This window comes from Dipodomys ordii, unplaced genomic scaffold (genome assembly GCF_000151885.1).
Source record: "Dipodomys ordii isolate 6190 unplaced genomic scaffold, Dord_2.0 Scaffold11, whole genome shotgun sequence".
Classification (NCBI taxonomy): Eukaryota; Metazoa; Chordata; class Mammalia; order Rodentia; family Heteromyidae; genus Dipodomys; species Dipodomys ordii.
The window spans coordinates 15117502-15137528 of NW_012267227.1; the positions used below are offsets into that span (position 1 = coordinate 15117502).

Below are 20027 nucleotides of genomic sequence, written 5' to 3' on the forward strand. Positions count from 1 at the left end.
TCAAAGGCAGCCAAGTCCACATAGTGAGATTTGGTTAAAAAAAATTTTTTTAAAGGAGAAAGATAAGTGAACTGGAAGAAAATGAAGAGAAAGAGGAAAGAGGAAGAAGAGCAAGTAGGAAAAGGACAGGAAAGAAGAAGAGGAGAAGGAAGACAATGATGAAGGAGAGCGAAAGGGAGGAAGAGAGGCCAAAACATCTCAAAAGATAAAAACTGCCAGGCACCAATGGCTCAAGCCTGTAATCCGTGCTGCTCAGAAGGCTGAGAGCTGAGACCATGATTCAAAGAAAGCCCAGGCAGGAAAGTCTATGAGACTCCTACCTCCAAAAAGGTAGCAAGTCAAGAGCCCTCAGAACAAATCAAATACTGTATCACCTTGATCTGGGATCTCTAGCCTGTAGAACACCTCTGTTTCTTAGGCTAAACAGATAATGATTCACACACACTGGCTATTTTTTGAGGCTAGTGAGGGTGGTCACAGGGCTTGGACTGAAGGTTTAGGCATAGTCCCTGAACTCTTTTTGTGCTCAAGGCTAGTCTCTACCACTTTGAGCCACAGCATCACTTCTGGCTTTCTGGTGGTTAACTGGAGATAAAGAGGCTGGCTTTGAACCGAGATCCTCCAATCTCAGCCTCCTAAATAGCAGGACTACATGTGTGAGCCACCAGTGGCAAGTCACAATGTCTATTTTATGGCAAAATTAGGACTATAGATAGAAATTCACAGGCAATATAAAAAAAGTAAAGTAGCAAGAACACTACTAGAAATCTTAACAGTAAAATAAGAATAAAAATAGTACAGATATACAAATAAGGCAGGTAAGCAAGTTTCTAAAAGAAAACCTCATGAGGTAGTCAGAAAGCAATGCCAAAAACCTAAGAAAGGACCAATACTCAAGCAAGAGAAAGCAAGAAATTTTGCCTAAATATTTCAATTCTACTCAAACAGTTGTGAAAATCCAAAAGAAAAAGATAAGGTATGAAAGATTCCAAGCTATCAGCACTGGAAGTTGTCTAATCTGGACTTAAAAAGGATACTTGAGGAAATTAGTTCATCATTCAGTCAGAAGAGCCAGGCAAGGTAATTAGGAACCTACAACCCAACACTTGGGAGATTGAGGCAGGAGTCTGAGCAGTGAGACTCTGTCTCACAACTAGAGATGTGGCTCAATGGTAAGAGTGTAAAACCCTGGATTTGAGCCCCAACACTATCAAAAATGAAAAAACAAAAAACATAAAGACAATAATGATATATGTACAGAATACTATGAGAAAACTTTCTGAACTTTCTGTAAAATAACAAAAGCAATGAGCTTTGAGCTGATAATACATAATGAGCAAATGAAAAAGTGGGCAGCATAAGAAGAAATGATTCTTATTTACTTTTATCAAGAATAATGTGCATACTAGAGATTGAAATACTGTATGTATTGCTATACAGTATCTAATTACTTTATGACAGTAAATAACTGTCCCTGATAGAAATGCAGTTATATACAATGCATAAGAGTGTAGTCTCTGGGGCTGGGAAGGTAGCTCAGTGGTAGTGCACTTGCCTTACATGCATGAGGCCCTGGGTTCGATTCCTCAGCACCACATAAGCAAAAAGAAAAAAGCAGGAAGTGGCGCTGTGGCTCAAGTGGTAGAAAAAAAATGCCCCCCCCCAAAAAGCCACATGGCTTGAATCAAAGATTTTCAATGAATTCCATTTTAATGACCCATAATATTCAAAATGCTTCATCCCAACACACTAAAAAGGTCCCTCTAGGCCAAAGTCTATCAATTAGTTTTCAGAAAATGGAAGCTGAGTTCACAATAACAGGATTAAACATAACTTAAAATATTTTAGTTATTAAAAAAGTACGTTCAGGGCTGGGAAGGTGGCTCAGTGGTAGAGCACTTGCCTTGCATGCCTGAGGCCCTGGGTTTGATTCCCCAGCACCACATAAGCAAAAAGAAAAAAAAGCCGGAAGTGGCGCTGTGGCTCAAGTGGTAGAGCACTAGCCTTGAGCTGAAGAGTTGAGGGACAGTGCCCAGGCCAAGAGTTCAGGCCCCACGACCAGACCAAAAAAAAAAAAAGAATTAAGGAAAGAATAGAGATTAAGAGGCTGGGAAGGTAGCTCAGTGGTAGTGCACTTGCCTTACATGCATGAGGCCCTGGGTTCGATTCCTCAGCACCACATAAGAAAAAGAAAAAAGCTGGAAGTGGCGCTGTGGCTCAAGTGGTAGAGCACTAGCCTTGAGCTAAAGAGCTGAGGGACAGTGCCCAGGTCCAGAGTTCAGGCCCCACGACCGGACCCCCCCCCCCCAAAAAAAGTGTAGTCTCTGAACCAGACTAAATGGTGGTAGTTTCCAGTGTTGACACTTAACTAGCTTTAAAGCTAAGTAACCCTGAAAGAGTTATTAAGCACCATGTGCCTTAGTTTCCTCATAGGTATTATAATACAGATGACAGTACATATACCTCATTTGTGAGGCTTAAGTAATATACTTAAAACACTAAGAACAGTGGTTGATACATAGTAACTGCTAGCAATTATTGTACTGTTCTTTTTTTTATCATTATTATCCTGAGCAAGTTATTTATTATTACATTTATTACTATTATTATTGACTGTGTATTACCTAATTTCACTTTTCTTCTCTTCTATAAAATATAAAAATAGGAGCCAAGTGTCAGTGGCTTACGCCTGTAATCCTAGCTACTCAGAAGCTGAAATCTGAGGATTGCAGTTCAAAGCCAGCCTGGGCAGGAAAGTCCGTGAAACTCTATCTCCAGTAAACCACCAGAAAGCCGGAAGTGTTGCTGTAGCTCAAGTGGTAGAATGCTAGCCTTAAGCTGAAGAGCTGAGGGACAGCACTCAGGCCCAGAGTTCAAGCCCCACCACTGACTTAAAAAAAAAAAAAAGTCAGGCACTGGTGGCTCACCCCAAAAATCCTAATCCTAGCTACTCAGGAGGCTGAGATCCTAGGATCACAGTTCAAAGCCAGCCTGGGCAGGAAAGTCAGTGAGACGCTTATTTACAATTAACTAGAAAACCGGAAGTGGTGCTGTGGCTCAAAGTGGTAGGACACTAGCCTTGAGAGAAAAAAACTCAGGGACCACACTCAGGTCCTGAGTTCAATACCCATGACTGACAAAACAAATAAACAAAAAATATGGTTATAAGAATTAAGGAAAGGGCTGGGAAGGTGGCTCAGTGGTAGAGCGCTTGCCTTGCATGCCTGAGGCCCTGGGTTCGATTCCTCAGCACCACATAAGCAAAAAGAAAAAAAAGCCGGAAGTGGCGCTGTGGCTCAAGTGGTAGAGCACTAGCCTTGAGCTGAAGAGTTGAGGGACAGTGCCCAGGCCAAGAGTTCAGGCCCCACGACCAGACCAAAAAAAAAAAAAGAATTAAGGAAAGAATAGAGATTAAGAGGCTGGGAAGGTGGCTCAGTGGTAGAGCGCTTGCCTTGCATGTATAAGGCCCTGGGTTCAATTCCTCAGCGTCACATAAGCAAAAAGAAAAACAAGCCGGAAGTGGAGCTGTGGCTCAAGTGGTAGAGCGCTAGCCTTGAGCTGAAGAGCTGAGGGACAGCACCCAGGCCCAGAGTTCAGGCCCCACGACCGGACCCAAAAAAATAAAAAATTAAAAATAAATAAAAGAATAGAGATTAAAATGATTGGCAAGATTTGTTTTTAAGTACAACAGAATATAATACCACAAGAGAAGAAAGGCTAGGTCAAAGGAATAAATATGAACACATGTCATATGACACAAGACAAAATTATCTTCATTTTTGGCTATTCATAAATAGAAGATCGTGACAGTGACCACCAGAGTAATCTATAGCATAAAGTGTCATATAACAAAAACCAGAAATATTTAGCCTAGATAACGATTAAGAGACTACACTTGTACATGAAAGGGAACACAGTATCTGTTTTCAAGTGAAAGAATTAAAAAAGAAAAAAAAAAAAAGAATTGATGAGAAAGTAAAGAGTAGAAGTTGGGGATTTAGCTCTGTGGAAGAACACTTGCACAGCAAGTGCAAAGCCCTGAGTTCAGTCCTCATTCTGGAAAAAAAGAAAAAAAAAGGTAAAAAGATCACAAAACAAAACCCAAAGCAATTAGAAAGTAAGTGTAGATAGAAAGCACTCTGTAACAATTGCAGTTGTTGAAGGAATGAACTGATAAATAGTAAGTATCCCATCAAGAGAGAGTGATAACAACCCACTGGGAATTTAAAGAGCCAGGAATTCATGTTTCCAGAAGAAATTTGTTTTTTATTATATAATAAACTAGAATACTTGTACTGTCATAATTTAAAAATTAACAATTACAGTATTAGTAGCAAGCTGTAGGTCCTGAGTACAAAACCTAATATTGAAAAAAAAAGGTTAAAATTATTATTAGAAAGAAGAAAGTAAATGAACAAGCCAAGATCAGGTAGCTCATACCTGTAATCCCAGCTACTTAAGAGGCTGAGATCTGAAGATCTCAGTCCAAAGCCAGCCTAGGCAGGAGAGTCTGTGAAATTCTCATCTTCAATTATCCACCAAAAACGCTAGATGTAGAGCTGTGGTTCAAGTGGTAAAGTGCTAGCTTTAAGTAAAAAAGTCCAGGCACTGAATTCAAGCCCAAGGACAAGCACAAAAACAAACAAACAAAATCCTATACAAACACAGAATATTTCTAAATCTTGACCAATGGATGTTATTTTTCATACTTTGCTTAAATTTTTTTTTTGGCAGCACTAGATTCAAACCCAGGGAGTCATGCTTGCTAGGAAGATGTTCTACCACTTGAGCAACACACTCAGCCCTTTTGCTTTACTTTAGTTATTTTCTGGGATAGGTTCTCTCTATATTGCCCAGGCTACTGTGGATCATTTCCTATAGGAACAATTGTCTTTCTATTCATGATCATTACCCTAAACAGCTATGATGACAGGTATATGCCATCATTCCCATCTTTTTACTAGTTGAGATGAGGATCCTGCAAACATTTTGGTAAGGCTGGCCTTGAACACTGATCCTCCTAATCTCTACCCTCCTAAGTAGCAACAATTACAGGCATGAACCATCAAACCCACTCAAGCTTTATTACAACAAAAGCTACACTATAAGACAAAACAGTGTTTTATTTTGCTCTCTCTCTCATAGTAATATTTAATTTGTAATAAAAACTTTATCAATCAAATAATGATCCCCAAAACACCACAAATAGTCATAACAAAATCTCATGATGAGTAACACTCTGCATTTATAAAGTGCATTAAAATTTCTGACACTGCTTTTCAGCCTAGTTGTACCATCAAATCGGAAATTAATTCTGGAATAAAGCACTTGTATTTATTACTGACTACATTCCTTGGGAGTAAATGACACTTAAGCCAGTCAAGTTAGTCCACCATACGAATCTGGAGCATATAACTTGGTCAGTGTTCGTTTCATACAATTCATATGCTTCAATACATTTTTCATTATACAATGTTAGCATTCAGGTAGATAAAAGAAACCATTATATATAGCCATACACTAGTGATTCATGTCTGTAGTTCCAGCTGCTCAGGAGGCTGAGATCTGAGGACTGCAGTTTGAAGCAGACCAGGCAAGAATCCATAAGATTATCTCCAATTAATCAGCCAAAAGCTGATTAATTGGAGCTCTGGCTCTAGTGGGTAGAATGCTGTGTTGGAGAAAATGTTAAGGGACAGTACTAAGGCCCAAGTTCAAACTCTAGTACTGGCACAAAAATAAAATAAAATAAAAATCAGCTTCCTAATCAGATGGTATGTAACATTTAACAAGAAAAATTTCCCTTGAAATAAAAGAACTAGAAATAACTCAAGTAAAATAAGGAACATTTTATTTTCCTTTCCATAATTCTATGCTGAAAAAAAAAACATAGGATAAGTAAATTTGTTTAGTGGAATGTTCATCTTGAATTTCATTAACTATTTAGCACATAATCTTAAAAGGAAAATAACACCAAAATGTAGACATCCCATTAAAATGAACTCTACTAATATCAATTTCTTATCTACTCATGCTTAGCAATAACACGTTTTTAATGTAAGCATGAGATAAAACCTTTACCTTGGGTGTGCTTCCTTTGATGAACTTTTTAATTGAAGACAGTAAGCCGGTTTCATTCTTTGATGGTTTTTCTCCTCCTGAAGGCAGGCTATCATCAACCTCTGAGTATTTCCTTTTTGCTCTGGCAGTGCGCTGTGTTTGAATTTGATTTGATTGCTGAGAAGTCTTCCGCGTTCTCAGCCTCATCTTTTATATGTGCCACATGTAAAACTATAATAGAAAAATAGCAAAGGCTATTAAAATCCAACCTAGTGTTCCCAAATATGATCAGCTTATATGATAAAAAAAAAAACTTGGTTAGTTAAAATTAAAAAAACCTCAGGCCTCTAAGGAGATTGAAATAAACATTTTAAATGAAAGGCACTATGCTCTGTATTTTACACTCATTATCCCAAGTAGCCTTTCCAATAACCTCTGAAATACTACATCCTAAAATTGAGTATTATACCAAGGAGTGCATGTTTTTTTTTTACAACACTAAGATCTGTTGACCCACTCCAAAATTATCATTTGTTTAATCATTCATTTATTCTACAAATATTTAACCACATTTGAGGCACAAGTCTAGGTAAGCACTGAGAAAACAGCAAAGTAGGGAATGGTTAACTTTCTGACCTTACAAAGCAGTAGTGAAAAATATGATTTAGTGAATAATTCCAAAAATTTAAGTTTAATAACAATCATGTAAGTACAAGAAAAAGTGACTCGTTTATTTTGAGATATTCCAATATTACCATACATAATGATCCTTTTTTTTGGTCATGGGGCTTAAACTCTGGTACCTAGGCACTGTCCCTCAGCTCTTCAGCTCAAGGCAAGTGCTCTACCACTTGAGCCACAGCGCCACTTCCCATTTTCTGGTGGTTTATTGGAGATGAGTTTCACGGCTTTTCCTGCCCAGGCTGGCTTTGAACCTCAATCCTCAGATCTCAGCCTCCTGAGTAGCTAGGATTACAGGCATGAGCCTCCGGCTCCCAGCCATAATGAATTCTTTAAAAACTGAATTCAGCCAGGCACTGGTGGCTCACGCCTATAATCCTGTGCTACTCAGGAATGAGATCTGAGGATCTCAGTTTGAAGCCTGCCCAGGCAGGAAAGTCCATAAGACTCTTCAATACTCAGAAAAAGCCAGAAGTGGTGCTGTGGCTTAGGTAGTAAGAGTGACAAGCTTGAGTGAAAGAATCTCAGGAGCCGGGTGCCAGTGGCTCACGCCTGTAATCCTAGCTGTTCAGGAGGCTTGAGATCTGAGGATGGAGGTTCAAAGCCAGCCTGGGGAGGAAAATCCGTGACTTTTATCTCCAATAAACCACTAGAAAACCGTAAGTGGGTACTGTGGCTCAAGTGGCAGGGACAGTGCCCAAACCCAGAGTTCAAGCCCCACTACCGACAAAAAAAATTAAAAAAAAAAAAAAAAAGGAATCTCAGGGATAGCACCCAGGCCCTGAGTTCAAGTCAAGTCCTAGGATAGGCAAAAAAAGAAAAAAAAAGAAAAAAAAACCCAACACTGGACTCAAGAGCTGGGCATGGTGGCTCACATCCACAATCACAATTACCTGAGTTGAATCATGGTGCAAGGCCAGCCCAGGCAAAAAGTTATCCAGACTGCATATCTCAACAAATAAACAATAAACTGAGCAAGGTGGCAAGTGCTATAATTCCAGCTACTTGAAGGCTATGACAGCCAGTCCTAGAAAAAACATAAGACTCCATTAAAAAAAAAGAAAAACTAAAAGAGGACTGGCAGTGTGACTCAAGTGGCAGAGAGTTTGCCTAGCAGATTGAAGTTCAGCACCAGTACTGAAAAGAAAAAAGAAAACAAAGCATGCAAAACTGAATTCTGGGACCAGAGATGAGGCTCAGTGGAAGAAAATGTGCATAGTACATGGATAGCACACATAAGGACCTAGGTTCAGTTCTCAGCACCACAAAAATCAAGAAAGAACACCACCACCAAAAAAGGCTAGAGTCATATCAAAAAGAAATTACCAAGACTATTTGAACTACATTTTAGTTATCTATTTGATATGGGTACTTAACATGTTCAACCTTTTCATTATTGCCATTATACCCTAAATGTATAACTACTTACATAGCAAGTAATCTAAAGATGATTTAAAGAATATAGGGGGGTGTCTGCAAGTTAAAGAAAATGTGACACTATTTTATATAGTAGATTCAAATGTTCATGGATTTTGATACCTGTGGAGGGATCCTGGAAGCAGTCTTCCACATTTACCTTAATATCTTGAGAAGATATGAAGTTGTTTACAATAGTGGTCAATTACATAAAAAAGTCTCTAAGCCCCTTAAAACTCGTAAAGGTATAAAAATTCCTAGCAAATATTAGAATCTTCACTGGTAAGTCTCAGATGGTATGTTTTTACTAGTTTTAACAGTCACAGGAAAAAAAAAATTTTAAATAACAGAAATTACAGCTGGGCACTGATGGTTCACTCATATAATCCTAGCTCCTCAAGAGCCTGAGATCTGAGAATCACAGTTCAAAGCTGGCCCAGGCAGAAAAGTCTATGAGACTCATCTCCAATAGACCACCAGAAAACCAGAAGTGGTGCTGAGGCTCGAAGTGGTAGAGTGCTAGCCTTGAGCAAAAGATCACAGTGGCAGTGCCCAGGCCCCAAATTCAAGCCCTACAATAACTTCCCTTTAACAGAATGTTTGGTCTCCCCTAAATCCTATGCTAAAATATAATCCCTATAAGATAATTGGCCTTTGTGAGGCAATTAGATCATTGCTTTGTCATCATGAATTGGATTAGTGCCATTGTAAAAGAGGAAGGTAAAGGCATGTATCAGACCCAGGGTTACATATTAGATACTAAATTTGTTTGCACCTTGGTCTTAAGAATTCCTAGCATACAGAATCCAAGAAATAAATTTCTGCTGTTTATCAAATACTCGCCTAGATTATTTATGTTTTAGAAACTGGTATGGACCAAGATCCTGCCAAATTTGAAAGAATTACCAGATAAGTCTCCATTTTATAAATAACGTTTTTTTTCCTTAACTAGGCAGTTTTTATCTGCGTTTTTAAAATTTGATTTTTTTTCTAGAATTAAAAGGGATTTATCAAGCAAGGCATCTATTATTTACTATTCATAGAGGAAAATTTTTACTTAAAATTTCTTTTTTCGGGGCTGTGAAGGTGGCTCAGTGGTAGAGTGCTTGCCTTGTATGCATGAAGCCCTGGGTTCGATTCTTCAGCACCACATAAGCAGAAAAGGCCAGGAGGGGGCTGAGGCTCAAGTGGTAGAGCGCTAGCCTTGAGCTGAAGAGCTGAGGGACAGGGCCCAGGCCCAGAGTTCAGGCCCCAAGACCGACCCAAAAAAAAAAAAATTTCTTTTTTCTTCAGTGTAGAACTCTCTAGAAAAGGAAAATTCCTACATAGCATAAATGGAGATAATTTATGAAAATCAAAAAACTTATAAAATAACACATAGTAAAGTAGGTATTAAAAGACTAAAGAAAATGACTGAAGACATGTAAAATAGTCCAGTCTTAGGGGTTCAACCCATTAAAACTTAAAATACTGGGCTGGGAGTATGACTCAAGTGGTAGAGTGGACATCCTTAGGAAGTGTGAGGCCCTGATTTCAAACCCTAGTACTACCAGAGAGAAAAAAACAAATTAAAATATTGATTGGTCACCCGCTGCCAGAATGGAAACAAAGGATGCACAGGGACTTCAAAAGACATAGGCTGTGTACCAGTGGCTCACGCCTGTAATCCTACCTACTTCAGAGGCTAAGATCTGAGAATCGCTGGTCAAAGTCAGCCCAGACAGGAAAGTCTGGGAGATTCTTATTATTTAAAAAAAAAACAACAAGTAGAGCTGTGGCTATAGGTAAAGCATTGCCCTTGGGCAAAAGGAAGAAAATTCCAATTAGATGTGATAGTATACACCTGTAATCCCAGCTTTGAAGATTTGAGGAAGGTGGAGTTGGAAAGATCATTGTTAGAAGCTCAACATAAAAAAAAAAAAAACCACTCAGGCCTCGTGGCACATACCTGTTTGTCCCACCAATATGGGAAGATCATGATCCAGGGCCAATCAAAAAGTATAGATGCTCTTTGCCAGCTGTACACATGACAAAGGCCAAATATAAAGCTCAAGAACTAAACTCAAGAGCTCAAAAACTAAACCAATTAATAAATGGGCCAAGGGACTAAAGAGACACTTCTCAGAAGTAAAAATAGCCAATGAACAAACGAAGAAAAGCTCGACATCTCTGGCCATAAAGGAAATGCATGTCAAAACAACACTGAGAAGTTGGGTGCCAGTGGTTTAGGCCTATAATCCTAGCTACTCAGGAGGCAAAGATCTGAGGATTGAGTTCAAAGCCAGCCTGGGCAGGAAAGTCTGTGAGACACCTATCTACACTAAACTACAAAAAAAAAAAAAAAAAAGCAACAGAAGTAAAGCTGTGGTAGAGGACTACTCTTGAGCAAAAGGCCCAGGACTGACACCATGCGCGTGGGCTCACACAAACACACACACCAACAACATTGAGATTCTATCTCTCTTCAATAAGAATGACCATCATGAAACACTGAACAATAAATGCAGGTGGGGATATATAAGTAAAAAGAAATCCTATTATGTTGTTGGTAGGGATCTAAACTAGTGCAACCACTATGGAAGACAGGGGAGATTCCTCAAAAAAATAAGAGAACTACCTATGACTTTTAACACTCATGTTCACTGTCACACTGTTCACCATTGCCCACATGCCCTACAGTGGACGAATGGATCAAGGAAAATGATATATATGACACAAAATGAAATTTTACTCATCCATCAGAAAGAATGTCATTTGTAGGAAAATAGATTTGGAAAAAGTATGTTAAATGAAATAAATCAGGCTCAGAGAGACAAAAAGCACATTTTCTCTAATACGTGAAAGCTAGATATAAATTATAAACATCTGAAAACATATACAGTCATGTGAATATATACAGAAACACACTAAAGTACAGTATATGCTGATGGTGTAACTCCTTTAAACAACTTAGTTTTAACAAAATAAATACGAGTACTATAAAGCTGGAACATTTGTTAAAAAGAGTGAGGAGGGGGAGATGAATGAGAGCAAGGGTGGGTGAATGCAATCCAGAGTATTCAATGTACACATGTGAAAACTGAAATTGATGGGATGAATAGGAATGTAAGCAAAGCTTTCTGATACAGTGAAAGTGAAAATAGCAATAATAAAACAAAGTATCAACTAGACACCATACCTGTAATACTAACTACTCAGGAGGCTGAGATGTCAGGATCTATGTTTGAAGCCAGCCAGGGCAGGAAGAGTCTGTGAATCTTAACTCCAATTAAACCACAAAATGCTGGAGTGGAACTATGGCTCAAGTGGTAAAATGCTAGCCGTGAGCAAAAGAGATCAGGGACAGTACCTAGGCCAAGAGTTCATGCCCGAGTACCAGAACATAAACAAAAACAAAACAAAAAGTATCTTGTTATTATTGTTACTGTGTATGTATGTTCCTGTGTCTGTGTGTGTGTGTGCACGTGTGTGGATACACACCCACACGCATGCACGGCTAGGTCCTGGAGCTTAAATTCAGCACTTGGCTGCTGGCTGAGCTTTTTTTTGCTCAATTCTAGTGCTCTGCCACTTGATTCACAGCTAGATTCTCTTTTTGGTTGTGATTCTCAGATCACAGCCTCCCAGTAGCTAGGATTAAGGGCTTGAACCACTGGTGCCTGGCTTATTGTGACTATTTTTTAAATAAACTACTGTGAACAAAGAAAGGGTAGGATATAATGATAACAGAAAATTGCCAAAATGCAAAAAAGGACTGAGTAAAATCTGCCTTTCTACTTTTTTTTTTTGGGGGGGGGGGTCTGTTGTGGGGCCTGAACTCTGGGTCTGGGCACTGTCCCTCAGCTCTTCAAGCTCAAGGATAGTGCTCTATCACTTGAGCTACAGCGCCACTTCTGGCTTTTTCTGCTTATGTGGTGCTGAGGAATTGAACCCAGGGCCTCATGCATGCAAGGCAAGCACTCTACCACTGAGCCACCCTTCCCAGCCCCTACATCATATTTTTAATATTTTTTTCTTTTAAAAAAGGAGACAAGTGATAAGTTGTGAGGTACACAAATTACAAAATATATTTCACCTCGTTAATTCTGGCTAAAAAAAATCCACAACTTAAAATTTTTCTTAACATTTCACAATAGAAAATAGAATGAAAGGATAAGTGGGATTGGAAAAAAAATTCCGAAAAGATGACAAAAACTGAAGAGGTAGTCAGAGTCATGGCTCATGTTTGTAAACACAACTGCTCTGGTGCTGAGGCAAATCTGAGGCTGACCTAGGCAACTCAGTGAGATCCTGTCTCAAAACAAAAAATAAAAAGATATGAGGGTACAGTTCACTGACAACGTTTGCCTACCAGGCAAAAAGCCCTATGTTTCTTCAGTATTATCACTATTTTAAAAAAATACAAAAACAGAATCACTGCCCACAAATCATGCACAGCTTTGAGGAAACAGTGCTTAAGGAAGAAGAAAAGGTAACCCTATTCTTTCTCCACCATCTATCTAGGGTTGCAATTCCTCTTCCTGAACAAGATCTCTCCCTACAAGGGAAAGAACAGAGAGTGCCCCACCCTGAAGCCTCGGCCTTAGCCAAGATTGGATTAGACCAAGAGGACCCTGCTAGCAAGAATCAACTCACACTTCAAAGAGGTCAGGAACTCATAGAAATCCCCCACTAAGGCATAGGTACCCAGGAAAATACAAAAACTGGGAAATACCTTCCCACATTCCAATTCCTAGCCTAACCACAAAGTAACAAGGGAAAACTTGAGGTCAATGGATACACTCCTAATTAGATTGACTTAAACCCTGACAAGACTCCAAGAAAGCAATTTTCCAGGTATAAATACTGTTTTTCCAATGTGGGTTTTTTTTCTGGTGCCAATTTCAGGGCTTGAACTCAGGGCCTCCAGCTTTCACTTGGCTTTCTCACAGCTGAGATACTCTATCATTTGAGCCATACCTCCAGTTCAACATTTTGCTGATTCATTGGAGATAGAGAGTCGGGGCAGAGTGCAGGCCCCGGGGCTGGCATCAAAAAAGTTTTTTTCCTTTCTCTCCAGAAAATTCCTGATACCACGCAGTCTTTGAGGCAGACAATTACGGTTGCAAATTATCTTGTGTTAATAAATATTACAATGTACAAGCATCAACTCTGTTGATAATCTGCCACTAAGGTCTGGAGTTCACTAATTTCTACCTAAACAACAGGAAGAGAAAATAGTACACTGCATATAAAGTATTCTCCACCACCCGCCCCCTCAACTTGTACTGATTTCAACTTAGGGCTTCCTGCTCTCATTCAGCTTTTTCTACTCACAGCTAGCCACATCTCCACTTGCCTTTTTGCTGATTAATTGAAGAGTCTCTTGATTTGCCTGCCACGGTTGGCTTCATACCATAATCCTCAGATCTCAGCCTCCTGAGCAGCTAGGAATGAGTTAGTATGAGTTACTGGGACCCGGCATGAAAGATTAATTATTAATTACTAATGTGCCCCCTCTGCCTCGCTTATGTTTGCTGAATGAAGGAAGTAGCAGCCTACTGCTACATCATACATTGATAGGAAAATAAAACTGTTACAAAATGACAAATCAAACTTAAAAGACAATATAAATTATATAGACACCCATAGCTATCTATATAAAAAATTAAACGGCTAGGAGCTGTCATCCTAGCTACTCACGAGGCTAGATTTGGGGGTTGTGGTGTGTCAGTCCTGGGGCCTAAACTCAGGGCCTGGGTACTGTCCCCAAGCTTTATCAATTGGTTAAGGCTAAGCTCTACCACTTGAGCCACAGCTCCACTTCCAGCTTTTTGCTGCTTAACTGTAGATGAAGTTTCCTGAATTTTCCTGCACAAGCTAGTTTTGAACCATGATCTTCAAATCTCAGCCTCCTTATTAGCAGGAGCCTCCTGATTAGCAGGAGCCACCAGTGACCATCTAAACATACTTCTAAATTACTGCCTAAAGGTTACTTTCACCAGTAATATAGGTTCAATTACAATTTAATACAGTTTAAATTAAAAATTAATGTACTCATGCACTACTAGCAAATTTATGTATGGTTTATACATGCCTTAGGGCATATGCCAAGTAAACGGAAACCAAAGCTGCAATGGTATGGTTTTAACATGTTTGACATCTGTTAAAATATTCTCATACTGGATCCAGGTGTAATGGTGTACTCTTTTAAGACCAGCACTTGGAAAGCTAAGGCACAAGGTCAGGAAGTTCAAGGGCAACCTTGACTACAGAGCAAAAGCCTGTCTTATTTATAGACTTACAGACCGATAGACATCCTTATCCTCAAAGTAACACAAATGACTCCTTTTAGCCAATCTAGTTTAAAATGGTTAGGTAACTTTTTAAACCCTCAAAAAAAGTATATCAGGGCGCACCCAATATGAAGTTCCATCAGGATATTTGATATTTAACTTCAAGTTTCTTTTCTATTTTATGCTTTATAACAATTTGATAAATTAGAAATAAAATTAGTTGTGTATTTTTTTTCTTTCCCAAATCTAGAAATTCAGTTTCTTCTTTAAGGGGGGTGGGGCCGGTTAGGGAAAGGCGGGTTTGAACTCAATGCCTGGATGCTGTCCTTCAGCTTTTTTGTTCAAGGCTAGCACTCTACCACTTGAGCCACAGCTCCACTTCCAGCTTTTTTGGTACTTAACTGGAGAAAAAGTTTCAAGGAATTTCCTGCCCAAGCTGGCTTCGAACTACAATCCTGAGATCTCTGCCTCCTGAGTAGCTAGGATTACAGGCATGAGCCACCAACTCCTGGCTCAGTTGATTTTTTAATTCACAAATCTAAAGCATAATTTCCTATGACTACAATAGCAATACCATTTACTCATTAAACAATTCTACAATTAGAGGTTTAGAGACTAGTACATCCTTTTGAATAGGATTACAGGCATGAGCCACCAACTCCTGGCTCAGTTGATTTTTTAATTCATAAATCTAAAGCATAATTTCCTATGACTACAATAGCAATACCACTTACTCACTCAACAATTCTACAATTAGAGGTTTAGAGACTAGTACATCCTTTTGAATAGGCCCAAGTTTCTTAAATCAGAATTAAGTGGGTTTTGTTGTATACCAATCTTATAAAGATGCCACTTGACCAAAATCAACTAAATTAATTTGGAAAGATAAAACTTCTCCAAATCTTAACAGGGATGGGGCTGGGAATGTGACTTAGTGGTAGAGTGCTTGCCTAGCACGCATGAAGCCCTGCGTTTGATTCCTCAGTACCATATACAGAAAAAGCCGGAAGTAGCACTGTGGCTCAAGTGGTAAAGCACTAGCCTTGAGCACAGAGAGGCTCAGGGACAATGCCCAGGCCCTGAGTTTAAGTCCCAGGACCAGCAAAAAAAAAAAAAAAAAAGGAAAGTGTAACATTACTACTAGCACAAACGAAATTTCCAAGATACTCTACATACAATGTAGAAAAAATACCCATCCGGGACTGGGAAGGTGGCTCAGTGGTAGAGTGTTTGCCTTGCATGTATGAGGCCCTAGGTTTGATTCCTCAGCATCACATAAGTAGAAAAAGCTGAAATGGAGCTATGGCTCAAGTGGTAAAGCACTTGTCTTGAGCTGAAGAGCTCAGGGATAGAGCCCAGGCCCAGAGTTCAGGCCCCACAACTGACAAATATAAAAAATAAAATAAAATAATTCCCATCCTACTTGGTATTCCTATGTAGTCCTATTATTTCTATATAGCTATAAATTCAATGCTAAAGATCCCACCACTTGACAGTTTTTATAACCTTTCAATCTATAGTGAAAAGATTAAAACTAGATGTACTGAATTTGGGAGAATTCTAAAGACGTAGTCTACAATGCTCACTCAGCTATCAGTAACCCAAATTTTATCAAGTTTCCCCAAAACATCAGCAAAATACAGGCAGAACTTGACCCATAACTTTTTTTGGTCAGTCATAGGTCTTGAACTCAAGGCCAGGATGCTGTCCCTGTGCTCTTTTTGCTCAAGGCTAGTGCTCTAACACTTTAAGCCATAGCTCCACTTCTGGTTTTCTAGTAGTTAATTGGAGATAAGAGCCTCACAGACTTTCCTTCCTGGGCTGGCTTTGAACTACAAACCACAATCCTCAAATCTCAGTCTCCTATGAGGTAGGATTACAGGCATGAGCACCTGGCCCAATAACTTATTTTAGATCTCTTTAAGTCATATATTTGGCCCAGTCTTAAAACAAATTGGCTCAACAAGTATCCAACGTGACTTCATCTCCACTCCCATCCCATATTTAATTGGTTCTAAAAAAAAAAGTTCAACTTAATCCTACCTACTTCACAGGTTGGACAGCAGTGGCTTATGGCTGTAACTGTTCAAAGGCTGAGATATGGAGAATTGCAGTTGGAAGCCACCAGGATACAGAAATCTACAAGACTCCAAACAACCAACAAAAAGCCAAACTTGAGGCATGGCTCAACTGGTAGAGCAATATCTGGAATGGCAACTGTTAAGACCTGAATTAGAAACATAGTAGCAGAAAACAAAACAAAAAATCCATATAAATAAATGACTGCCTCTCATAAGAGCTACATTTTGCCTTGACTTTCTTTATGACCTTGAGCAAAGCCTACCAAATGAAGACTATAATGATGTTTGTGTTCCTGCTTATTACTAAAACTTAATTCTAATATGTTGCTTAACAGGAGTGACGCTCTTTATCTTGCTAACAATATTGACATTCTTTCAACTGGACCTATGAAGCTGAAAGCTTGCACTACAATAAATATCAACTGATACATAAGATAACCAATTTTTAATCTTGACTACTGAGGGGACTATAAAGATCCAAATCCTACATGATCAAAAAGAACAAATTCCGAGAAACAAAGAGGCTCCTTATATTAAAAAAACAAAAGCTAAGTAAAACTAGCTTTAATTTGCCATTTACCCTCTCCTTTTTAAAGGATAACTACTGAACCGCAAACGAAAACGTAAAACATAGCAAAGAATAGTGAGTCAGAATATGAAGCAATCTACAATCTGAAAATTATGCAGATAAATCTATTATTTCAAGTCACTAATTTGTATACTCATGTAGAGCAGTAATCTTGGTACTACCTTACTAGGGTTCCAAAGACAAATCCCTGCCTTGGAGGAACATCTACTGAGTACATTTCATTTCAAGATCTTAGGATAGTTTAAGAGCTGTATCTCTCTACAGGCTTCCCTGAGATACTCTTAAAAGTGCTTAACATCACTCACACATCCAGCTACCACTAGGGTGAGAAGTAAATAAACACGATTTACTTATGCAATTATTAGCCACAGAATTCTGGCCAAGAACGCAAAAGCAAACACTCATACAGGCAAAGAAAGCAAGGAATATAAAACTATATGTAAGATTCACCCTTCAGTGACCACTAAGGAACCCAGGGGCCTCCCCCATGAGCTTGTTCTTTACTACCCACTCGTGATCTGAAAAGGTGGCAATGTCAACCCAACCTTTTCACCGTAAAGAAAACAAACAGAAGTGAGTAAAATCTCAGTTTCCGGCTTCTCGAAAGATATTAACCATTACTGAGGTATGAGCAACGCCCCCCTAAAAGCACCCTACTTAGAAAGAGATACCGGGGTGGGGGGGGGAGGAAGCGGGGAGAGAATCAGGTGAGCTCAGGTTAGAAAAGACCATCTTTTTAACTTCATCACCCAAGGGGACCCACGGGGGGGGCTGGAGAGCAGGAACGTGAGATCGGGGTGGGGGTGGGTAGCAAAGTGAAATCTAACCCCAGAAATCACAACACACAGGCCTCAGCCCGAGAGCTGAAGCTGGCGGGAAGTGAGCGCTCTTTCCGCTCCCAGGGGAAAGTCCGGGCCAGAGCGGCTCCACACAGCGGACAGACAAGGCGCCAACAGTGCATGCCTACCACCGCGCCGGGAGCGCTGGAGGACCGGGCAGAGAAGGGGAGGAGATCCCGGCAGACGGCCCTGGAAGAGGAGGACTGAGGCAGGGAGCCGCGGCGACGTCTGGATAAAGGGGATTACCTTCACTGTGACGACAGAGAAGCGTCTTCGGGTTCCGGCGATAGTCCCGACTGCGCAACGTGTGGTGTCTTTCCCGCTTTAGCCCGCAGCAGCAACAGAACCAGCTCCTTCAGCCAGTCGCCATTTCCCGCCTACCGACCTGCTGCACCGCACGGACAGGGACCCGGATGGAAAGCGGCCTCTCCGCGCAGGCGCGGTGACTTCCTCCTCCGCCCCCCCCCTCCTCCCGCCACAATTCCGCGAGGTGGGAGGGAAGGAATGCGGGCGGCCACCGCGGGGACGACCGGGGGGCGGGGGGGGGGGGGGGGGGGGCTGTGAGGGGGAGTGCAGAGAGGGAGAGGCGGGGAAGGAGGAAAGGAAAAACAACTTTGACTTCCGTGAAGGGGTTGAAGTACCGGACGCCAGAAAAAAAAAAAAAAAAAAGAACTTCGCGGGTTCTAATCACTGACTCAGAAAAAAAAAAAAAAAAAGAAGATCGGGTCTCAGGACCGGACGAAGAAAGAAATGACAGAAACGATCGGGGCACGCGAGGGCCTGGGGGATGTTTGTACTTCAGGGGCCTCCGTAGGCGGCCGTAGAGTGGTCGCAGGGGGAGTAGGGAGTAAAGCGTTAGGAATGGAGAGGCGGAGACGTGAAGGACGGTTTTTCCTCCCGCTGCTAACGGAACCGCTGCAGGCCGAGCTAGGAAGGGGGTGGGGGGGGGGGGGGAAGGAGGGGCGGGCCTTGATGACGCGCGCTATCGGCGCTGGGGGGCGGAGCTTGAGGAGCGCGCCCTCGGCTCTGGGGGCGGGGCTTGGCGCGTCGCGCAGCCTGGCGGCTAGGTTTTAGTAACTGTGGGCGCGATCGGTGGGTGGGGCCGAGCCGGACGGGGCGGGGCTAACGGTTTGGCGCGCTGGAGGAGGTAGAGCTTGTGTTGAATGCTCTCGGAGGCCCCGAGATGATGGGGGCTAAGGGGGAGGGAAAGGAGGCGGATCTCGATCCTTTCCTGGGAGGCTGGGGGTGACCCCAGAATGTTCTCTCTCCAGCTTCCTCACCTAGATGACCAGAGCAGCTGCTCTGGTGGCTTCGATTCTATTCCACGCGTAGTGGCGGCGGCGGCGGTGGTTCTTCTGGCGGAGAACTCGGATCTTTGAGACAATTAGGCTTCTCACTACAAAGCCTGGGTCGAAGGACGGTCAGCGCCCACGGAATGAAACAACATATCAATCCGGAGCGTCCAGGCCTCTGAAATGTCAGTCTGTTAGTGATTAGGAGACAGTTACCTCTGGACTAAAATTACAGGCCATTCTCATTATTCAATCATGAAGTGTGCGTTGAAAAAATATATGTACCAGGTATCCACAATACAACAGTTAAAAAAAAGAAAAGGCAAGTGCAGACTACTGGTCCTCTAGAGGCTGCTGACAAGGACTGGCCACCTTGCCCATCCTGGGTTGAAATTGGATCTTGGCAGCCTTCTTAGCTCCCCAATCCGACGACTGTGATATTCCCAATCTCTGGAGTAGCTAAGATTACAGGCCTGAGTCACTAGCATCTTGCCCTCAAGTTACTTTAAAATGTAAGAAAACCTAGGAATGTTTATGAAAATAATTCTTATTAGTTATTTCAAGCATTTACACTGTACTTATGTTAAAGTTTTACTTCAGCACACTTTACTTTCTTCTAGCCCTGGAGAATGTCTGGCCGGGATCCTCAGATCTCAGCTAGGATTATGGGCATGGGCCACCAGCACCTAGTTAAAAACAACTTCCATATGAACTTTTTATTCCCAACAACGCAGTTATTTGAGATAGTTGTTAATTCTTTCCCATCCTTTCAGTTGAAGACAACGAAATTTTAA

At 40.9% G+C, this 20027-nt stretch overlaps 1 protein-coding gene across 2 annotated transcripts in view; it reads right to left on the reverse strand.

Moving 5' to 3' along the window:
• Ctdspl2 (CTD (carboxy-terminal domain, RNA polymerase II, polypeptide A) small phosphatase like 2) overlaps positions 1 to 18347 on the reverse strand; it is a 63618-nt gene extending 45271 nt beyond the window's left edge. For both annotated transcript variants that reach the window (XM_013010122.1, XM_013010121.1), the window contains exons 1-2: positions 18188 to 18347; positions 6082 to 6291 (exon numbers count right to left, since the gene is read on the reverse strand). In XM_013010122.1, the coding sequence (XP_012865576.1) occupies positions 6082 to 6267 (186 nt within the window). In that variant the 5' untranslated portion in view covers positions 6268 to 6291; positions 18188 to 18347. The remainder of the gene's footprint in view (positions 1 to 6081; positions 6292 to 18187) is intronic.
• Between the last annotated feature and the right edge of the window lie 1680 nt (positions 18348 to 20027).